Below are 20,282 nucleotides of genomic sequence, written 5' to 3' on the forward strand. Positions count from 1 at the left end.
GTATCGGTTTATATGCTCACCTCCTTCTGATCAACCTGCAGCGCGGATTTTAAAATATCCCTAAGTTGAATTAATTGCTTCCTTTCTTCATCCTGCACTTGCTTTATCTGGAGTAGAGACACAACAGTTCAAAATAAAATTGTCAATGCACATTTCGTATGGGTGTAGGGAAAACACTTCTTGCCTTTAGAGAACAGAACAACTCAGAGACCAGAAACATACTCGCATCAGTAGTTACTGTGAAGGCTTCACTAGCAGAATCAGCAAAGTTCTCAGCATCTGTTGCTAAGAAACACAATGGGGACAGGATTCTAAATATTCTCATGTCTCGAACTGCAGGCTGCCTCCAAGAATCTTGTTAGACATTGTGAAAAATAGTGTTGGGCTTGGCACTTTTTCAGTCTGAGGAGGCAATTCCATCTCCCTTTTCCTGTCAGCAGTAATTCTGATTAACATTACTTTTAACTATTATATTTCACTAGAAAAAAAATGTATGTATCTGATCATTAATAGTTGATATCAACTTGGTGGCACATAATCAGTTATCACAACTAACTTTTTCCCTATCAAAGTTTGATTTTTTTAAAAATAGGGCTAATAATAGCAACAGTTAGACTTATATACCGCTTCATAGGGCTTTCAGCCCTCTCTAAGCGGTTTACAGAGTCAGCATATCGCCCCCAACAACAATCCGGGTCCTCATTTCACCCACCTCGGAAGGATGGAAGGCTGAGTCAACGCTGAGCCGGTGAGATTTGAACAGCCGGACTGCTGAATTGCAGTCAGCTGAAGTAGCCTGCAGTGCTGCATTTAACCACTGCGCCACCTCGGCGCAGTGGTTAAATGCATGATTTACATGATTTGCATGATTTACAAGAAATTTGCATGATTTACAAGAAAGACAGCCAGGCAGAATACCATCACATATCTGTTGCTGTTTCACTTTAAGAGGGAGATCAAGAAAAGAGACATATTTTTTTAAAAAAAATGTAGGCATTCTGTTTCTCCCTTTTTTCTGACCTTTTCAATCCAGAAATTTAAAATCTGTTTTTCCCCCCCACCAATGTATAGCACCCTTTAAATTATTTACTTTCTTGTTTCTAAACTTTAAATAAGTATGTCTTTTCTTTTTGTTTCTCCTGCTGCTTTATTTTCAAATTTACGGCTTTGTGTTTTATAAATATTTGAGTTCATTCAGAAAGTCCAATTCGGAAATTGAGAACAGCCCCAAAATATAATTAATATACAACCATGATACTTACAGTGTGAAGATCTGTTGAGAGCTTTTCTATCGAGGGTTTGAGGCTTTCAACTGCTTTCAGGCCATCCTGAAAGAAACTGTGAAAGAAAGAAAAAACTTTTTTCAAAAGGAACTATAAAAGTTAATGTAAGGCGGGATCCAGTTTTGTAAAAGATGCAAAACGATTAGCCGATTCAAAGTATTAGCTTTGCTTAAAATACATTTATGCATTTTATGATGCTCAAGGGTTCCACTACTGAAATCAGAAAATTTGTGAAAAGGCTTCAGCATATCTACATTTAGAATTTTTTGTAGTAAGAAATCTTTCAAAGGTATTAAAGATAGTCAAGAATCGGAAATCCAGGGATAAAAGCATTGGCTAGGTTCGAACAAAACAATAGTTTTAATCACGACTTGCTAAAAAGGAAAGAGCTTTGAGATTTTTAATGGTAAGTAGCATATAAATGTTTTAAATAAACACATATATTAGAAACAGTCCACAAAGGATCAGTTTATGTATCATACCAAGTCACAGACTAGGAGCTGCGGTATTTTTCAGAGTAAAAGACGTAGCTTTCCCCCCTCTCTAAAAGAGTGTGCAAATATTGATTAGATAATCACTTGAATATGAGTGAAGTAAGTGAACACCAAATTCAGCCATTTTTGGCCTCCTGAAACCCCGTCCCTGCATCCCATTTTTCCAAAAAATAGCAAAAAACAGGCTGTTTTTCGCAAAAAACGGAGGTGTTTTTGCCTTCCCCCAACCCGCAGAAGCACTCTGCAGGCTTCAGCAGGGCTAGGGGAAGGCAAAAATGCCCCCATTAGCCCGTTTTCTGTAAAAAAGGAGGTGTTTTTGCCTTTAGTCCTGCTAAAGTCTGCAGAGTGCTCCTGGGGGCTGGGATGGACAAAAACCTTTTTCTTATTTACCTCTTCGAAATCTTGGTGCGTCTTATACACCGGTGCGTCTTATAATCCGAAAAATTATATATAGAGAGGCAGGCCTAGCAGAGATGGCTAAAATATCAGCACATCTCAAGGACCACTCAAATGAGAGATATAAACTGGAGTGGAGAAGATGGATTGACTATACTCAAAATAAATATGGGACTAAGAAATTCCAGATAGTTTATGACTGAAGAAACGAGGAATGATATAATCTGTTTAGAGCTAGCCTAGCAAGGAGGAGTTAAAGCTCAAATGAAAGATGATACTAACTTTTTTTAAAGTTTATTTTAGAATGTTTTTGTTAAGGATTTATACCCTGTATTGGTTCTGGGAAGCCCCGGGGGGCGGAGGGGGGTTGGATGGGGAGGGGGGGAAGGGAAGTAAATATTTGTAAAAGTTTTTTTTTTCAAAATTCTCAATTAAAAAAAAAGGAACACCAGTAGAGACACTGTTGTGGTAGTGATCCAAGTAGTCAATCTAACCCCGCGTCCCCCCCCCTAGTTACAAGAAATACAGAAGCCTCTTCCAGTATTTGATTATTGTTATCTGTGCACCACTCAAGGAAGCTTTACATCCATTCACTCACAGATTATGCCTTCGATATATCTTGAAAGAGAAGGACATTCTGCAAACACTTCATACAGCAACGCTATCACCTGAGAAGTGGAGCCTATCATTCACCATATCCTCTATTGCCCTAACTCTGAGATCAGAGGAAAAACATTGATGATAAGAGAAACTTAAAGGATCAGACGCAAAAGGACTGGATTATCTTCTTCCAGATGCAATTCTATTAGTTAACAGTTGGGTCTTTATTTTTGCTACCACGCTCTTTCAAGCTCAGAAAGAAATCAAAATTACAGCAATGGGTAGATAATTTCCTTGTTTGCTGTACAGTGGTTTATGTAGGCAGCATTTGTTTTTAATTACTATTATTTTTTCAAGTCATGCTACATTTTTATGACCTGCAATGACAACAAATTCTGGTGTTTGTTCACTCCAACCCTTGAAGCTTAATTGTTTCATTTTAATGAACTTATCTAAAGTTCTCCAGTCAGCAGAATATTCGGGAAAGCAATATCGGTATCATTTTCGCTGCAATTATGATTTGCAAAGCTCAATGTTTTTGGATTCACACACTACATTGAAATAAACACAATACAAATGGGTTTATTTAATAAACTATGGTTGGACAAACCATATTTCCACATTCCCCACCTATAATCTTCTATAAGTTGTTACAGGTATGATCGTTCATTCAGCAACTGTTCAAAGTTATGATAGCACTAAACATATGGTACTTACACCAGGTCCACAAAAGGACAGCCACTGCAATGCAATAGCAATAGCAGTTAGACTTGTATACCGCTTCATAGGGCTTTCAGCCCTCTCTAAGCGGTTTACAGAGTCAGCATATTGCCCCCAACAACAATCCGGGTCCTCATTTTACCCACCTTGGAAGGATGGAAGGCTGAGTCAACCCTGAGCCGGTGAGATTTGAACCGCCGAACTGCAGAACTGCAGTCAGCTGAAGTAGCCTGCAGTGCTGCATTTAACCACTGCGCCACCTCGGCTCTTAATGCAGTCACATGACCAAAACTGCCCTGCACGCCACCACTCTGCACTCAGCCACCTCTCTCGTCCTGTATTCCACCATCCTGCCACCCCTTGCCCTGCACTCCTCTCTCCCTGCCACCCTCATGTTTTTTCTGCCAATGATAATGAGGCACATCTGGCCCGGCCCTGCACAAAGCAGCTCTTGGCCGCACAAGGTTGGGCTTCTAGCAGGGGAAGCGGAGCACAGTGTAGCAGAGGGCAGGGCGCCAGAAGTGCAGGTTGGGACACAGGATGGAAAGGGCAGCGGACCACGGAACAGGAGAAACAGCAGTAGTGGCGGAACGCGGGCGGGTGGAGTGCAGGGAAGCCAAACAGGCGGAGATGAGGAGAAACAGGGTGGTATTGTGGTCCGGCGGCGGCCTGCGACGCTGGCAGCAGAGTCGGACAGTGAGAAGGTTGGGGAGGAACATGGGCCAGTCCTGGAGTCTGGGGAAGACTCGGACAAGGGTTCTGTGTTGGAGACAGAGAGGGGGGACAGGGCCGTCTGGGAGTTATGTGCCGCATTCAGAGCCTCCAGAGTTGGACATCAGCGAGGCAAAGGAACAGGCTCCCCCTGTTCCCAGTGCGCGCATGCGCAGAGCTGCCAGAAAGCAAGAACAGTTAAGACAGAAGGGACAACTCAGGAGTAAGTCTTGGAGGTAATTAGCCCCTCCCGTAGGACATAAAGAAGAAGCAAAGGCACATGAGCCTTTGCAGGAAGCAACTTGATTCATGCTGGTCAGTTTACCTTCTGAAGGTCCGTTTTGAGTCTGCTCCATGTGGCCTTGCCAAGCTAATTGCCAATGAAGTCTTTGGCAGCGTTTCAAGGAAGATAAAAGTGGGTACTTATCAGCCTTATCCCGAAAGACTTTGGCAGTCTACTGTAGGATTCCTTACAACTACTTGGGACTCATTATGGGCTGTGAATGAACATCATTTGTAGAGTTTTCCTTGCTTATTTTAGCCAAGTGAATGAGTGTAAGGTTCCAATCCCTCTCCCAATTAGTAATCTGACAAATTCTACAAAATATGGTATAAAATGTCCTATAAAACAAAGTATTTTGACCCTAAAATGCTTTGTGAAGTCTTTGGAGCTTTCAGAGTGCTTAGAACCGTGGCACGACAAAACCGCGCTCGGCTAAGCCGCGCCCGATTAAACCGCGTCGCTGACGTCATCAACAGGGCGACAACAGCCAGCGCGGAGAAAGAAGGGCGCTTTAAATAGCGCTTTGAAAGCAAGCCGATTCAACTTAAGGTAAGGGTTAGCTTTAGGGTTAGGTTAAGGGTTAGGGTTAGGTTTAGGTTAAGGGTTAGGATTAGGTTTAGGGTTAGGTTAAGGGTTAGGTTTAGGGTTAGGTTCAGGGTTAGGGTAAGGGTTAGGTTTAGGGTTAGGTTTAGGATTAGGTTTAGGGGGGGTTAGGTTTAGGGGTTAATTTTAGGTTTAGCGTTTACAGCGTGCTTCTGTCTCCGAGCTGTTGTCGCGCTGTTGATGACATCAGCTACGCGGTTTCGTCGAGCGCGGTTTAGTCGAACACAGTTTTGTGGTGGAACCCTTAGAACACTCCTGACAAAGTTGGAACAACTTGTCTTCAATGCAAAAGTTCTGTTTTGAATTAAGGAATATTTGCTGCTTGAACTATTTCAAACTTTTAATGTTTTGGCCCTCTCTAGCAGCAGCCTGCTTCACTTTTTGCAATGACAAGATTTATGTCTAAGTGGCCAGATGAATATTAAGTATGAAATATTAGTATATGCCGCAATATTATCTCAGTCTATGCCTCATTTAATTGGAAGTAATAAATCCTTAAGACAACAACCAGCCTTTTAAATCTCTGTGCTTGATAGAAGAATACCTGTGAAAAGTGAACGGTTGAGTTGTACAGATATATATATATTTTTAAAAAGAATCAGTGATGCAATCTGCCACACAAACTAATAAGAACAGTTTTCAGAGAGCATATGATTGTCATGATGAAACACATACTTGCACTGCGCGTGGAAATACTTGATTAGATTTTGAAGCAAGTCAACTCCTTTTTTAATCTTGATTTCATTGACTTTCAGCAGATACTGTTGATAAAGCACAGGGGAAAAAAGTATTTACTGTTTCTGAATTGGAGTAGCAAACAAGGGATATTCAAGTCTTTTAAATCGGTTCAAACAGCATAGACACTGCAGAGTATATGCTGCCTGAGAAGGTTTCCTTAGTTATTAATCTTAATAAACAAACTTATAATAATGATGTAATTATTAATTATCTGTTAATTAAATAAAGGAAGCTGTGGGCACTTGATTTGGATAAGATTCACAAGTATTTGAATCCAATTATTTTCCTCGCACATCCCCACATATATAAATATATTGCATATGATTGCTAAAGGCACTATAGTAAAGCTGTTAGTCACTTTCTTTAAATAATAATAAAAAATGACTCTGTGTCGAAAATTCAAATATATTTTCTACAGCCACTCTAGAAAACATTTCCCACCTAAAGCTATTACTATATTGAACAAACATTTCTTTTATACAAGCTACAGTTAAAAAGGTAAAGTTTCTCCTTGAATGTACGTGTTAGTCGTTCTCGACTCTAGGGGGCAGTGCTCATCTCCATTACAAAGCTACAAAGGAAGAGCCAGCGCTGTCCGAAGACGTCTCCGTGGTCATGTGGCCGGCATGACTAAACGCTGAAGGCACATGGAACGCTATTACTTTCCCACCAAAGGTGGTCCCTATTTTTCTACTTGCATTTTTACATGCTTTCGAACTGCTAGGTTGGCAATAGCAGTTAGACTTATATACCGCTTCATAGGGCTTTCAGCCCTCTCTAAACGGTTTACAGAGTCAGCATATCGCCCCCACAATCTGGGTCCTCATTTTACCCACCTCGGAAGGATGGAAGGCTGAGTCAACCCTGAGCCGGTGAGATTTGAACCGCTGAACTGCAGATAGCAGTCAGCTGAAGTGGCCTGCAGGACTGCACTCTACCCACTGCGCCACCTCGGTTCTAAGGTTGGCAGAAGTTGGGTCAAGTAACAGGAACTCACTCCGTTACGCGGTGCTAGGGATTTGAACCGCCAAACTGCCAACCTTTCTGATCGACAAGCTCAGCGTCTTAGCCACTGAGCCACCTAAACTACACATAAACTAAGACGAATAATGTATCATAAACACCCAGCGCTTTTCATGTCTGCTCAGATGAACAACCACCAATTTCTTTTTGCTTAATTAATCTTAGAGTCTAACTTAAAAAAACACCAAGAGTAAAGATGCACAGAGATGCAATAAACTTTTTATGACCACAATTCTCTTGTGTCCTTACTGAGAAGATTCTTTTAATGGGTATTTTAAGTACGGTATGAAGTTATTTGTTCTTTTATTATTGTGAAAAATGAGATACAACAAGGGGAGAAAATAACAGAAGAATCGCAAAACTGGAATAGGGAACTAAAATGTTCCTACACAATTACAGAGAACATCTTCTGTTTTATTTATATCATTCTCACAGTTCTAACTTTTTGCCATAATTCCTAAATTTGCTACTCTACAGGTAATCCTCGACATGACCTCGATTTTTCTGTCCTCTTATAATGCACCAATTTCCTATATCATAATCTGATTTTCTTTTGGGGGGGGAGGTGTCACATTCAGATGGGTAGACTTGGGTTAGTATTTATTTCCAAAGAAAGATTTGCAAGGCAGTTTCAAAACACAGTTTTAATCACTATGCTAACAAGAGTTGATCTGATTTAGACATGATGCCATATTTATAATTTAATTAGTAGCCATGTGTGGGAAGACAACCGGAGTGGAAGCAAAGAGGAGAAAGTTACCCACAGGACTCTCAATCTTTTCCCCAAATATAATTTCAAGCAGCAGGAGAGATACCATTATACTGTTTAAGCCAGGGGTAGGTTGCCAGTGGCGGCGTCCTGCACGCGCGCAGTTCACGCATGCGTCTTAGCGCCTGCGCGATGCTCCAGCTGCTTGTGGAGACTCGCGCAGGCGCTGTATGTGCCATCCAGCTGCTTGCGGAGAATCGCGCAGGCGCTGTATGTGCCATGCGCCTGCGTGGAAGCGCAGAAGCCTTCAAAGACCGGTAAGGAGCGCGGGCGGGCGGGCCCTTCGCCGTTCCCGGAAGTTACTTACTTCCAGGTTCACCGACCAACCGGTTCGCCAGGACCGCCGCGAACCGGTTGAAACCCACCCCTGGTTTAAGCCTAAAGAACCACCAAGTTGAAAACCAAAAATAGCCCATCAGATTGTTCCAGAACAATTCAAAGGCATTACAACTCTTCAAGGCATCAGCAGCATTTTCTCAACAGCTGTTAAACATCCCTGCTTAACTAAATCATCTGAAAATTTCATTTTCTAGCACTATTCTGCAGCAGATGGTAACTTAAATGCATAAAAGAGACAATCCTCTAAGCCTAGGATGACATGGTTAGATAAACCATTTTGAGTAAGGGGACGGGTTTATAATCTGCAAATCTGTTGGTTTATCATGGATAAAATGGAAAGTAATTGTGCCAACAGAAGAAATACCCTGAAATAAAACCCACAAGAATCCAAGTTCTCTTCAGAGTTTTCCCGCAGAACTTGTATAACACAAATTCATCTGCGTTAGGGAAGAATAAAAATTGTTCCGTGTTTTACCTCGCACATCTGCAATTGGAAGAATCTTCGCTCTTTTTCCATCTCTTCTGCTATTTCGGCCCCGCTAATTTCTGTACGAATCATTCCATGTAACTTAGCGTGTTCTTTTTTCTCTTTTTCTATTTTTGTCCTATATGGAAGAAAAACAATAAAATTATGCTTTACCCTAAACTTTAATTTTTTTTAACTGTTATAGTTTCAGAACAGCACAGCCAATTTTAAATGGAAGTACAAAGAATCATCAAGGTTAGTGAGATCATGCTGGTATCTTCAACAACAAAAGAAAAATGATTCAGGACAGACCAAAATTTGCCAAATTGGGATCGGTCAAAACATTTGAATTGCATAGTTCAGAGATAAGTAGACACTTCGAAGAATGTTTGGTTTCCTACAAATGCATTCATCTGTAACAGAATGAAATTATAATTATAAAAATGATCTTTAAAAGGATGCCACAGAAAAGTAACACACTGAAAGCAACTTTTGGTTACTCAGGAAAATCCTTGCCAATGAAGCTTACTGCTCTCAGGGCATCAACGCTAATGCATGAAGGCAGGGGTGCAGGGGTGGGTTTCAGGCGGTTCGCGGCGGTCCCCGTGAACCGGTTGGTCGGCGAATCCAGAAGTAAGTAACTTCCGGGAACGCCGAAGGATCAACCCGCCCGCCCGCGTTTCTTACCCGGTTTTGACGAGTTCTGCGCTTCCACGCATGCGAAGAATGCATACAGCACCTGTGCGATCCTCCAGGAGCAGCTGGAGCATCGCACAGACGCTAGTACGCATGCGTGCACTGCGCGCGTGCACGAGGACGCCACCGGCCCCGTTCCAACCGAACCGGTTGGAACGGGGCGAGAAACCCACCCCTGCAGGGGTGGTATTCTCTAACCTTCCCTACCGGTTTGCAAATGTGAGCCCGCGCTTCACTCGCACGCACACAGTCAGCGTATGCGCTCAGCCTTCCGTGCATGCACTTTGGCTTAAAAAAAAGGGGGCCTAAATGGGAGAGCATAGAGCCGGGGCGGGGCCACCCGCAATTTCTGCTACCGGTTCGGGCAAACCGGTCCGAACTGGCAAAATACCATCTCTGCATGAAGGACAATGCAAGCCCAGATTTCAAAATATAATTCCTACTTTTGAATACTGGGGAGGAATCATGCAAAATTACTGCCTTTGTGCAATATTAAATAGGAATAAATATGACCCATGAATCTCTTTCCCTTGCCTCCCCAGATCCTGATTTATTTATTTGAGAACTAAGAAAAAGAACCCCAAATACTATTATTCACTTCAGTACTTCTACGTGAACCAAATGCTAAGAACCAGGACCAGACCTTTCTGAAGCAGCTCTCAGAAGCTCCATATGGTGTCTAGACCTCCCCTTAATAACTGGAAAGTCCAAGAGGGAAATTGTATTGTGGAGAGCCTTTCCATAATCTACAGGCAAAGTGACATATGTTACGGAAATGTCCCCATAACTTGGCCTACTTTTCCTACATTTTGCTATCATCCGCCGTCTTTCCATAATCAGCATTCTATCAAGCTCTGAGCTTTATACAGCTTTTCCTTGTCGGAGAGCACTTTGCCTTCACCCCAATCTGCCCAGACCGCAGCTGTCACCTCTTCCTGTTCCTGAGCCAAGTGACGCTCTAAACTCAAGCCAGAAGGCAAGGACTACAGGCTTCCAGATCTTAACAAGCCAGCTGCCCAGGCTACCCCCAAGCTCTCTGCCAATATTTTAGGTTGAATACGGGCAATAATCATACCCTGGACAGAATCTGAACATGAAATCTACAAAGCAAAATTAAATTCAGGGTGTGAAAGGAGTCCGTACATTAGTTCCAAATTATTGTTCTTGAAATGAGTGAGTCACCTCTCAAAAACAAAATACGGCATCGTATATTTATAGCGTATTTATCTGATTCGTTAGCCGATAGTGCTCTAATACGCTCAATTTTTTTTTATTTAAAAAAAAGAGCAGACCTGCTTAAAAATTTGTAATCCAAATGTCATGATCAGGGGATGGGGAGGGAAGTATAAAAAGCAATTCTTAAATAAAGAACAACTTGCAGGATCCAATCTGGGTCAGATGCCGGGACCAGAGGTTTAAGCTTACACATCTGTATGGGAGCACATTGTCAGGGAAGTCTGAAAACTTGGATGACTAAACCTCTGGTCCAGTGGTGGGTTTCTAAAAACTTTTTAACCTCTTCTGTAGGTGTGGCCTGCTTCGTGGGAGTGGCTTCCCGACCATGTGATTGGGTGGGAGTGGCTTGCCGGCCATGTGATTGGGTAGGAGTGGCTTACCAGCCATGTGACTGGGTAGGCGTGGCAACTTGTAAAATGTAGTGATACTCACTTAACAACACTCTTGCTTAGCAACCAAAATGTTGGCTCAGAAACTCTGGCATTTGAAGCACGCAAGTCTTAAAGCTGTCAAGTTACAAGATCCTTGCACCCCTAACCCTTTAGAAAAAACAAACCCAGGGGTGTTCAAACTTGACAGCTTTAAGACTTGTGGACTTCAACTTCCAGAATTCCTCCGCCAGTCATGTTGGCTCAGGAACTCTGGCATTGAAGCGTGCAAGTCTTAAAGCTGTCAAGTTACAAGATCCTTGCACCCCTAACCCTTTAGGAAAAAAAACCCCAGGGGTGTTCAAACTTGACAGCTTTAAGACTTGTGGACTTCAACTCCCAGAATTCCTCCTCTCGCTCTTCATCTTGATGATGTGCGGATGGGTGGGGGGAAGGAGCTGGAACCTGTTCTAAATGGCACAGTAGATTTGTGGAACGTCTTCTATAGAAGAGGCTAGAACTGGCAGGAACCCACCCCTGCTCTGGTCCCAGTGACTGATCCTGCAACATTACTCTGGAACCACCTACAATTGCCTTCATTCGGGAAATAACAATTCAATATAACTCAGAGTGACATTGCTTCTCTTGTCATTTTCCTCAGCTGCAACCTGATGAATGACTCTTTTTAAAAAATATATTTTTATGTGCAGAAATAAAAGCATCCTTTGAAAACATTTGGAAGATGATTTCCCAGGGAGGAGGAAAGACTGTGTAGAACAGGAGGAACAAATTATGCTTCTGAGAAGGAGGAAGTGACTTATTGACTGGGCTGCCTTGCAGGTCAGACACTACAGACTAGCCATAGTCCAACTTCGTGAATTAACAAAAGCGCGCACGACAAAAGCGCGCTGACAAAACCGCATCGCTAAAGCCGCGACGTCATCAACACGCCGACGACAGCGCACCGACAGAAGAACGATTTAAGTTAAGGTAAGGGTTAGGTTTAGGGTTAGGTTTAGGGTTTGGTTTAGGGTTAGGATTAGCGTTACGTTTATGGTTAGGGTTAGCGTTACGTTTAGGGTTAGATTTAGGTTTAGGATTAGCGTTACATTTAGGGTTAAGATTAGCGTTACATTTAGGGTTAGGGTTAGGTTTACAGCGCACCTCTGTCACCGCGCTGTTGTCGGCGCGATTCAGCGCTCATTCGTCGGCGCGGCTTAGAACTCGCGGTTTTGTCACCGCGGTTTAGTCAGGCGCGGTTTTGTCGGTCGCCCTTTTGTCGGTGAACCGTCCAACTTGGAATGACACCCCCACCACCCCAAGAATTTTCAGCCAGCATCATGTCTTAGGATTTTAGGAGTTGTTCTCGTAAAAGACACCTGGAGGCATTGCTAAATCTTGTACCAGAGAACCAACTTCCAACGTATGTAATTTCATACAGCACATATCATTAAGAGAATGCTGAGACATCTTTATTCACCAGGATGTAGTTTACAGGCATTGTTTTGTTAGAATTTATCAAGAGTTTCCATAACAACTAACATTATGATTAATAAGACAGCCTTCCTACTATCATGTTCCCAGCACGATAGTATCCCAAGCAGTGGCTCAGTTGGATGTTTCAGTGTTTTTACTAACACAAGGCACCAAGAAAATTATTCTGTTTTTTATCATGCAGTCTCAATTCTGGCAATATAACTTTATTTTTCAATTCTGGCAACAAAACTTTTTTTTAAAATAAAATACACTAATGATGTACAATACTTCCTCGTGTTTCCTCTGTAATGCCCAGCCACTATAATTTTAGGTCTGGAGTTATTTAGGCTGGACACATGACCAACACTAATATGGTTCACCCGCAAAAGGGCGACCGACAAAAGGGCGCCTGACTAAACCGCGGTGACAAAACCGCGAGTTCTAAAACGCGCCGAAGAATGAGCGCTGAATCGCGCCAACAACAGCACAGGGAAGCGCGCTGTAAACCTAAACCTAACGCTAACCCTAAACCTAACCCTAAACCTAACCCTTACCTTAAGTTAAATCGCGCTTCTGTCAACGCGCTGTTGTCAGCGCGCTGTTGATGTCGTGGTTTTAGCGACACGGTTTTGTCGTGCGGACTTTTGTCGGATCACGGGCTAATATCAGTACCAATAGAAGAGAATATACTGTATGTAGTTCAGGATTGAACCTTGGTGCTCTCTGAGTTTGGTTTTTGCTTGAAGATGCTTCATTATCCCACTAGGTGACATCACTGATGATGTTATTTAGTGGGGTAATTAAATGTCTATTTAAAAAAAACAACAACAAGCAAGCTCAGAGAGCATCAGGGTTAACATCAGTGCTGATGCCAAGCTAATAATTACTTGAGCTGTGAAACTTAGATGGAGAGGGCAATATTCATCCCTCTGTGATGTGATAGTTGTTCAATCTTCCAAATATTAGAATCAAGGGGGATACTTCTGGACCAGCTCTTATAAGTAGTATGTTCTTTGAGAGGTGCCAAAAGGGACAATAGCATTGAAAAGAGTTGTTTTATCTGATCGTAAGGGAAAGAATGATAATCAAATTAATATCTGTTGTTACCTAGAGATGCTGAGCTAAATTAGTAAAGGGAATTAATTGGTTCACTGCTTACTTGGATTAAAGAATTCAGAATGTATACAGCTGTAACACAAGCCCACAGGCAAGGAAACGAACACTAAAGGGATGTTTGGAAACAAATCTAATTCGTATCACAGAACTAAATGCTTTTCTTTGTCTCTAGAAATTGTTTGGGAAAAAATGGATGCACAAAAGTATGAAAGACTATGTATCTTAAGGACTATTCAAACGAGAGATATAAACGAGATTGGAAAAAAATGGATTGACTATATTCAAAATAAATATGGGTCTAGGAAATTTCAGATAGCTTATGATTAAGATCAGAAATGAAACAAATTGCTTATAGTTAACCTAGCAGGGAGGAGCTAAGCTCAATTCAAAGACGTTATTAATTTTCTACTGTCTCTTTAAGTATATTTTAAACTGTATTTGTTAAAGATTTATACCTTGTATTGGTTCTGGGAAGTCAGGGGGGGAAGGTTGGGGGGTTGGGGGGGACAGAGCGGAGTTTACTAAGTTGGAGGAGGAGTGTTGGACTTTAAGGTATTATGATTGTACATGTATACTGCTATTTTTTATTTTTTATGTATATTGAAATGGAATTATAAATACCATCAACACAAAAAGGAGTTTGCTCTGAAGCTGAAATACACCAAGTGAATGAGAGGAAGAGGGGGAAGCAGAGGAGAGAAGAAAGATAGGAAGAGAGGGACAGGAGAGAGGGTGAGGGGGGAAGATGAGGTGTACAAGGAGGAGTGGTAAGGGGAGAGAGGAGAAGGAGAAAGGAAGGGGAAGTAGAGTAGAAAATGATGGAGGGAGGAAAGGATGTAGAAGAGTGGGAAGCAGAGGAGAGAAGAAAGACAGGAAGAGAGGGATAGCAGAGAGGGTGAAGGGGGAAGAGGAGGTGTATAAGGAGGAGTGGTAAGGGGAGAGAGGAGAAGGAGAAAGGAAGGGGAAGTAGAGTAGAAAATGATGGAGGGAAGAAAGGATGTAGAAAGGGGGAGGAGAGAGGGGGAAGAAAGTGTCGGATAAGGTATAAATATGGTATATGGAGAGCAGAAGAGCCAAGAACTGGTTTTTTTTAATTTTTTTTCCTTTGGTAGCTGATGGTAAGATGAATTGATGTAATGAATTGATGTAATCACTTAATAATACAACATGATATTGACTATGTAATAGTATACATGTGATTATACATGTGTGCCGAGGTGGCGCAGTGGTTAAATGCAGCACTGCAGGGTACTTCAGTGTTCGACTCAGCCTATCTCCTCTGCCATGACAATATTCCTCTGTCATGACCCCTTCCTTCCAAAAACAGGTAGTCCTTGACTTAGGACCACAATTGAGCCCAATTTTTCAGTTGCTAAGTGAGACATATGTTAAGTGAGTTTGCCCCATTTTATGAGCTTTCTTGCCACAGTTGTTAAGTAAATCACTAGAGTTGTTGAGTTAGTAACGCAGTTGTTAAAGTGAATTTGGCTTCCCCATTGGCTTTGCTGGTCAGAGGGTTGCAAAAGCGGGGAAATCACATGACGCCAGGACACTGTCATAAAGATGAGTTTTTAATTTTGATTACTGTGACCATTGTTAAGTGTGAAAAACTGTTATAAGTAACTTTATCAGCACTGTCATAACTTTGAACAGTCACTAAAAGACGGTTGTAAGTCAAGGACTAGCTGTATGCTATTAGCTATTAATGTTTAAGTATACTTGGTTACCACAATCAGGCTTTACCAGAAATAGTATAAAGCAGATAAAGCTGTCACATGTTCTATAGTGCTGACATAATACAAAATAAATCAACCATAGGCTAATTACTTCAGAGAACAGCTTCTTGCTCAAAAAAACCAGTGCACAGATTTATTTTCTATATTCTTTTGGTTTCTTCACTTCAGTCATTCAGAACATTTATATAGCCATCCATCCTCTAGCCAACTCTGCATGCCTCCCCTTCCAACAGGTGCCATGCTTATACAGGAAAAGTAGCAGTGTTGTTACCTAATATAAAGAGAGATACAGGCATCCAGTATATTCATGCAAGATAGATAGGTGTTTTGACCCCCCCCTCTTCGCTCGTTCACAAACGACAGTCAGACAGCACTTCAAAGGAAATATCTTTATCAGTCCTGGCTCAAGCTGGCTGCGAGCCCAAAAATAAACGTAGATAAAGTCTCTGGCAAAAAGTTACACAGCAAATGCAAAAACAAAAAGTTCTTACAGCAAACCAGGTTTACAGAAAGCAAATCACTTATCCAAGTGCCTCTTTGAATCATGAAACTGAACTCACAAACAAACAAACGATGAACCACGAATGACGTTGACTTCTGCCAGTAAGGCATCCATCTTTTATCTGCAGAAGACGACCCTAACGAGCAACAGCTGCTCATCATTCCTGCATCCCGACGCAACTCACAGCAAGCTTCTGCTGAGTCACAACAGATAGGTATATATTCTCATTAGCAATAGCAGTTAGACTTATATACCGCTTCATAGGTCTTTCAGCCCTCTCTAAGCGGTTTACAGAGTCAGCATATCGCCCCCACAGTCTGGGTCCTCATTTCACCCACCTCGGAAGGATGGAAGGCTGAGTCAACCTTGAGCCGGTGAGATTACAACTGCTGAACTGCAGATAACAGTCAGCAGAAGTGGCCTGCAGTACTGCACCCTAACCATTGCGCCACCTCGGCTCTTACGAGTCATTATTCTGACTCTGGAGGGAAGGAGTAGATCCTGGGAATAAGTGCTGTAAGCATGATTAATCTTCAGAATATTCAATAGTGTGATTAACTAGGTATTAAATTGTAGTAATCGCAATGGAATAAATATCTGGCTCATCAAACAGCATGTTTATACAAACAGACAGGATTTTGGTTTTAGTATCAAGTTGTCTCAGCTCCTTCAAAATATACCTTTTCAATTTTCAAGTGTCTTTTCAATTAAGGTATGCACCTTGTTTTTGGTAAGCATAATTGCACATTTAAGAGGCTACACTATACTGCAGGCAGCCCCGACCAGCTAGTAATGTGGCCAGCGTTGGGCTTCACATTTTGTTACCACTGGTTCGCCCCATGCATGCCGCTTGGTGCACACGCACCCGTCCTCAAAAATGGCTTTGCTCGCGCGTGTGCCATCCACACATACGCCCAACCTCAAAAACATGCTTAAATAGGACAGCATAGAGCTGGGAGGGGGTGGTGGCCAGGCCCACCCGTGATTTCCGCTACCGTTCAGGCAAACCGATCCAAACCAGCGGAATACTACCTCTGAATGTGGCTCCACAAGAGCACAAACTTTTAACTATGCGATTTTTATATACATTAACTACATTATTCTGCCACATTATTAAATCATATGTGGCTCAAGACAATTCCTCTTCTCTCGGTGAGATCCAGACAAGCCGAAAGGTTGGACACCCATTGTCAGCACTCCTTCATTGAATAATCAGGAAAGAAAACCACAAGACTCCATTGATAGAAATCAAGTGTACTTTTACTAATTATAAATGATCAGAAGCGTAGCAAAGCGAAGACTGATTATTTAGGCGCGAAAGCAAATTATATATAGAATAACCCATTCCCCACCCCTTGGCATCCCAGTTACAGTCCAATCATAATTCTCCCAGTGTCAGGTGCGAGATAACTTCGAAAGGCATCCCCAAGATGGAATGTCGGTGCCGTTGGCCTTGGCGGGAAACCTCCTCCGCATGCGCAGTAAGACAGGCGGCAGAAACTCCAGAATCTTCCTCCAGCACAATTAGTAGTCCCCTCCCATATACCATGCCCCCCCTCCCCGTTTCAATGGCAGCCGAAGCAGCAGCAAAGCAGAGGCTGACACCCATAATATAGTGCAAACATAAAATTTATATGCACTGAAAACAAAAACATTTGTGTGACTCGTTTTTATTGCAGTATTCACTTTATGGATCCAAATTCTCCATAGCTTTGAGGTAAGCCTGCCTACTGTACAGCTAACAATAGCAAATCAATCTCAGGCAGCTGGACTGAGACTAAATAAGTACAGGTGAAGTCTTTTTCAAAAAGGTGTATGAATCTTGGTGATTATAGAGATACAAACAGGTTCCTGGACAAGCGTAGAAGCAGGTTGTCATTGCTTTCTTCCAATTTCCCCAAGAACTATCCATCCAAGTGCTTCCTAGATCTTAACCAAGGCTAGATTATGTAGGCAGCAAATCTTGCATGGAACCAAAATATGGCACATGGTAATCTGTTGTGGCCCAGCAAGAGCTGTTGGAGGTGCCACCAGAGTCGGCTCTGGAGGACCCTGGACAGGGTTCCGACTCCGAGCAGGGTGCAGAGAGGCTGGTTGGCCACCAGGAGGTGCCTGAGCCTTGGACCAGTGGGGCGGAGACAAGGGAGAGTGAGCCGGACGCCAGCAGTGAGTTGTTCCTGGATGCACGGCACCGAAGAGCTAATAGGCATCAGGAACAGTTGCGCAGTTACAGGAGGTAATTGCACTCAGCTGGTGGTCATTAGGCTCCTCTCCAGACTATAAAAGGACTGCTTGTGCAAACGTCCCTTTTGCAAAAGTCAACGCAGGAATTAATGTTGGAGAACATGATTGTGAGCTTGGCAGGCTGGATTGCTGCCAGGGCTTATCTGTGCTGGATTGCTGCCCAAGCTTGTCTGTGCTGGTTTGCTGCCAAGGACCTGTCTGTCTGTTAATAAATTGCGTAAAGTATCTTTGGCTCGGAGTATGCTCTGGTGTGGAACAAGGGAGGTCAGAACAGTAATCCTACGTATTGAATCAACTCAATGACCCTTATTTTTGGATGAACAAGCACAGAAAGAGACCATGTATACAAATTTGCTATGTATCAAAAAAGGAAGTACATACACTTTGGTTTCGTAGTCTTTCCATGCTTTATCAAACGTCTTCTTCAAATCCTGTAGAAATGAGAAGAAAGTGATGTTATTCAGGCAAGCGACCATTTCTGCTGAAATTTTTTTATTGTCCTTAATCACTTGGATGAAAAGCTGGTGAAGTAATCTTCGGAATAAATCGCCCAATTTTAATTGGCTTCTTTAGTTCGTCTCAAATTAAACTTTATACATTTGGAAATCCAAGTGCTGAATACTGGAAGAAGACTCAGTCCTAGAGCTGAGCAAAGCCTCCAGAGGGGGGAAAAAAACAACTTTGCAAAACATTTTTTTTTGTGTGAGAGTAAACCCCTTCTCCTTGAAGTGTTAACTGAAACAGCTACTTCCTTCAAAAGGCTTGTACTGCTGTTCTGAAGGCTGCCTTGAATGTATCCACACAGCTATCATGCCTTTTTGCTGCACACCCTGATTACCCCTAGACCACCCTGGATAGTTTTCAAAACATATGTGTGAACCTCCCAGATGCAGCAGCCTTATTATTTCGAGGAAGAAGAAAGTGTTCCCACTTTCAAACCTTTATTTCAAATGTTTTGCACAGTCGAACTCATTACTCTCACATTTAAGACTAATGTGAGTTTCTAGGTGCCTCAAGTCTTGTTAGAATTAAGCAGATATCTGTTCATGTGAAAAATGCCTCTTTGGTCCACACCAAAAGATTTTGTAACCCACCAAAAGATATACAGTGCATCCATTTAGACAGCAATCCGCTGGAATTAATAAATGGAGTGGTATTTCTTTCTCTTCCTGTAGCCTTCCAATGAGTTGACCTTAGCAATCAAAATGTAAGGCTGGAGGAGTGGTTTTGGTTGGATTTACATGTCACATCATACCAAAAGGACTACATAATGGTTTAGGTGCTCTACATGGGGCTGCCCTTGAAGAGTATTCGGAGACTTCAGCTTGTCCAGAATGCAGCCGCGCGAGCGATCGTGGGTGTACCTCGGTTCACCCACATAACACCTATCCTCCGCGAGCTGCACTGGCTGCCTATTGGTCTCCGGATACGCTTCAAGGCGCTAGTCGTAACTTATAAAGCCCTTCATGGTATTGGACCTGGGTACTTGAGAGACCGCCTGCTGCCAATTACCTCCACTAGACCGATCAGATCCCACAGATTAGGCCTCCTCCGAATTCCATCCGCCGGCCAGTGTCGACTGGCTACTACCCGGAGGAGAGCCTTCTCTGTGGCTGCTCCGACCCTCTGGAACGAACTCCCCGTGGAGATTCGGACCCTCACCACCCTCCAGGCCTTCCGCAAAGCCCTTAAAACCTGGCTGTTCCGACAGGCCTGGGGCTAAAGAGCTGTTGCCCCTGTCTCGAATGGTATGACTCTTGTGTGTTTTTAAATTATGCATTGTTATGCTTTGTTTTTAATTTGTTTTTTGTTTTTTTATTATTATTTTTGTCTGTATTCCCCTTCCCTGGTTGAGTTGTGAGCCGCCCTGAGTCCCCTTCGGGGGAAAAGGGCAGCATATAAATGTAATAAACTGAACTGAACTGAACTAGGTGTGATTGTATGAACCCAACCATTTTGTCATAAAATTTAGTGTGAACTAAAATAAAACGATGTGATAAGCTAATGAGAATTTTTTTCCTAATAGCATTCTTTACCTACATTTCTGATTTCAGTAGCAACACAGAATCTCCTGCCTATCTATCTGGCGTCTCTCTGAGTCACAGCCCCTCTTGCTGTCTAATGTAAAAATTAAAGTAATCCCTGATTTGACAGTGGGTGTGACTGCATTGTACAATAGCTTTTAACTTAGAACCAGTCAGGCATTATGGCGTTTATTTATGAGTGCTGTACCATAGCATATTAGAAACCAAAGCCAACCATGGTTTGCTAGTCAACCTCTACATCAGCTAGTATCCCAGCCAGAAGTTCACTTGGGTAATTTTTTTTTGGCCTTTTTAAATGTTTCCTTAAAGCATAATCCAAATGGAGTCATAAGACACTGCACACATGTTGAGGAAAAAACTGAACTCCCACCCTTTCATGGCATCCTTATTTCAATATTTTTGGATCCGGAACGAAAGTGAAGAAATATCTCCAGCTTC

The 20,282-nt window shown here is 42.4% G+C and overlaps 1 protein-coding gene across 2 annotated transcripts in view; it reads right to left on the bottom strand.

Moving 5' to 3' along the window:
- The window catches only part of ASAP2 (ArfGAP with SH3 domain, ankyrin repeat and PH domain 2), a 119,978-nt gene that overhangs the window by 57,093 nt on the left and 42,603 nt on the right, over positions 1 to 20,282 (bottom strand). For both annotated transcript variants that reach the window (XM_087702725.1, XM_087702724.1), the window contains exons 5-9: positions 18,181 to 18,230; positions 8,435 to 8,564; positions 5,766 to 5,851; positions 1,263 to 1,338; positions 21 to 107 (exon numbers count right to left, since the gene is read on the bottom strand). In XM_087702725.1, coding sequence (XP_087558851.1) covers positions 21 to 107; positions 1,263 to 1,338; positions 5,766 to 5,851; positions 8,435 to 8,564; positions 18,181 to 18,230 — 429 coding nt within the window. The remainder of the gene's footprint in view (positions 1 to 20; positions 108 to 1,262; positions 1,339 to 5,765; positions 5,852 to 8,434; positions 8,565 to 18,180; positions 18,231 to 20,282) is intronic.

The sequence above is a fragment of the Thamnophis sirtalis genome, unplaced genomic scaffold (genome assembly GCF_051295495.1).
Source record: "Thamnophis sirtalis isolate CommonGarterSnake01/CBP01778 unplaced genomic scaffold, rThaSir2_p1.2 scaffold_16, whole genome shotgun sequence".
In the NCBI taxonomy this organism is placed as follows: domain Eukaryota; kingdom Metazoa; phylum Chordata; class Lepidosauria; order Squamata; family Natricidae; genus Thamnophis; species Thamnophis sirtalis.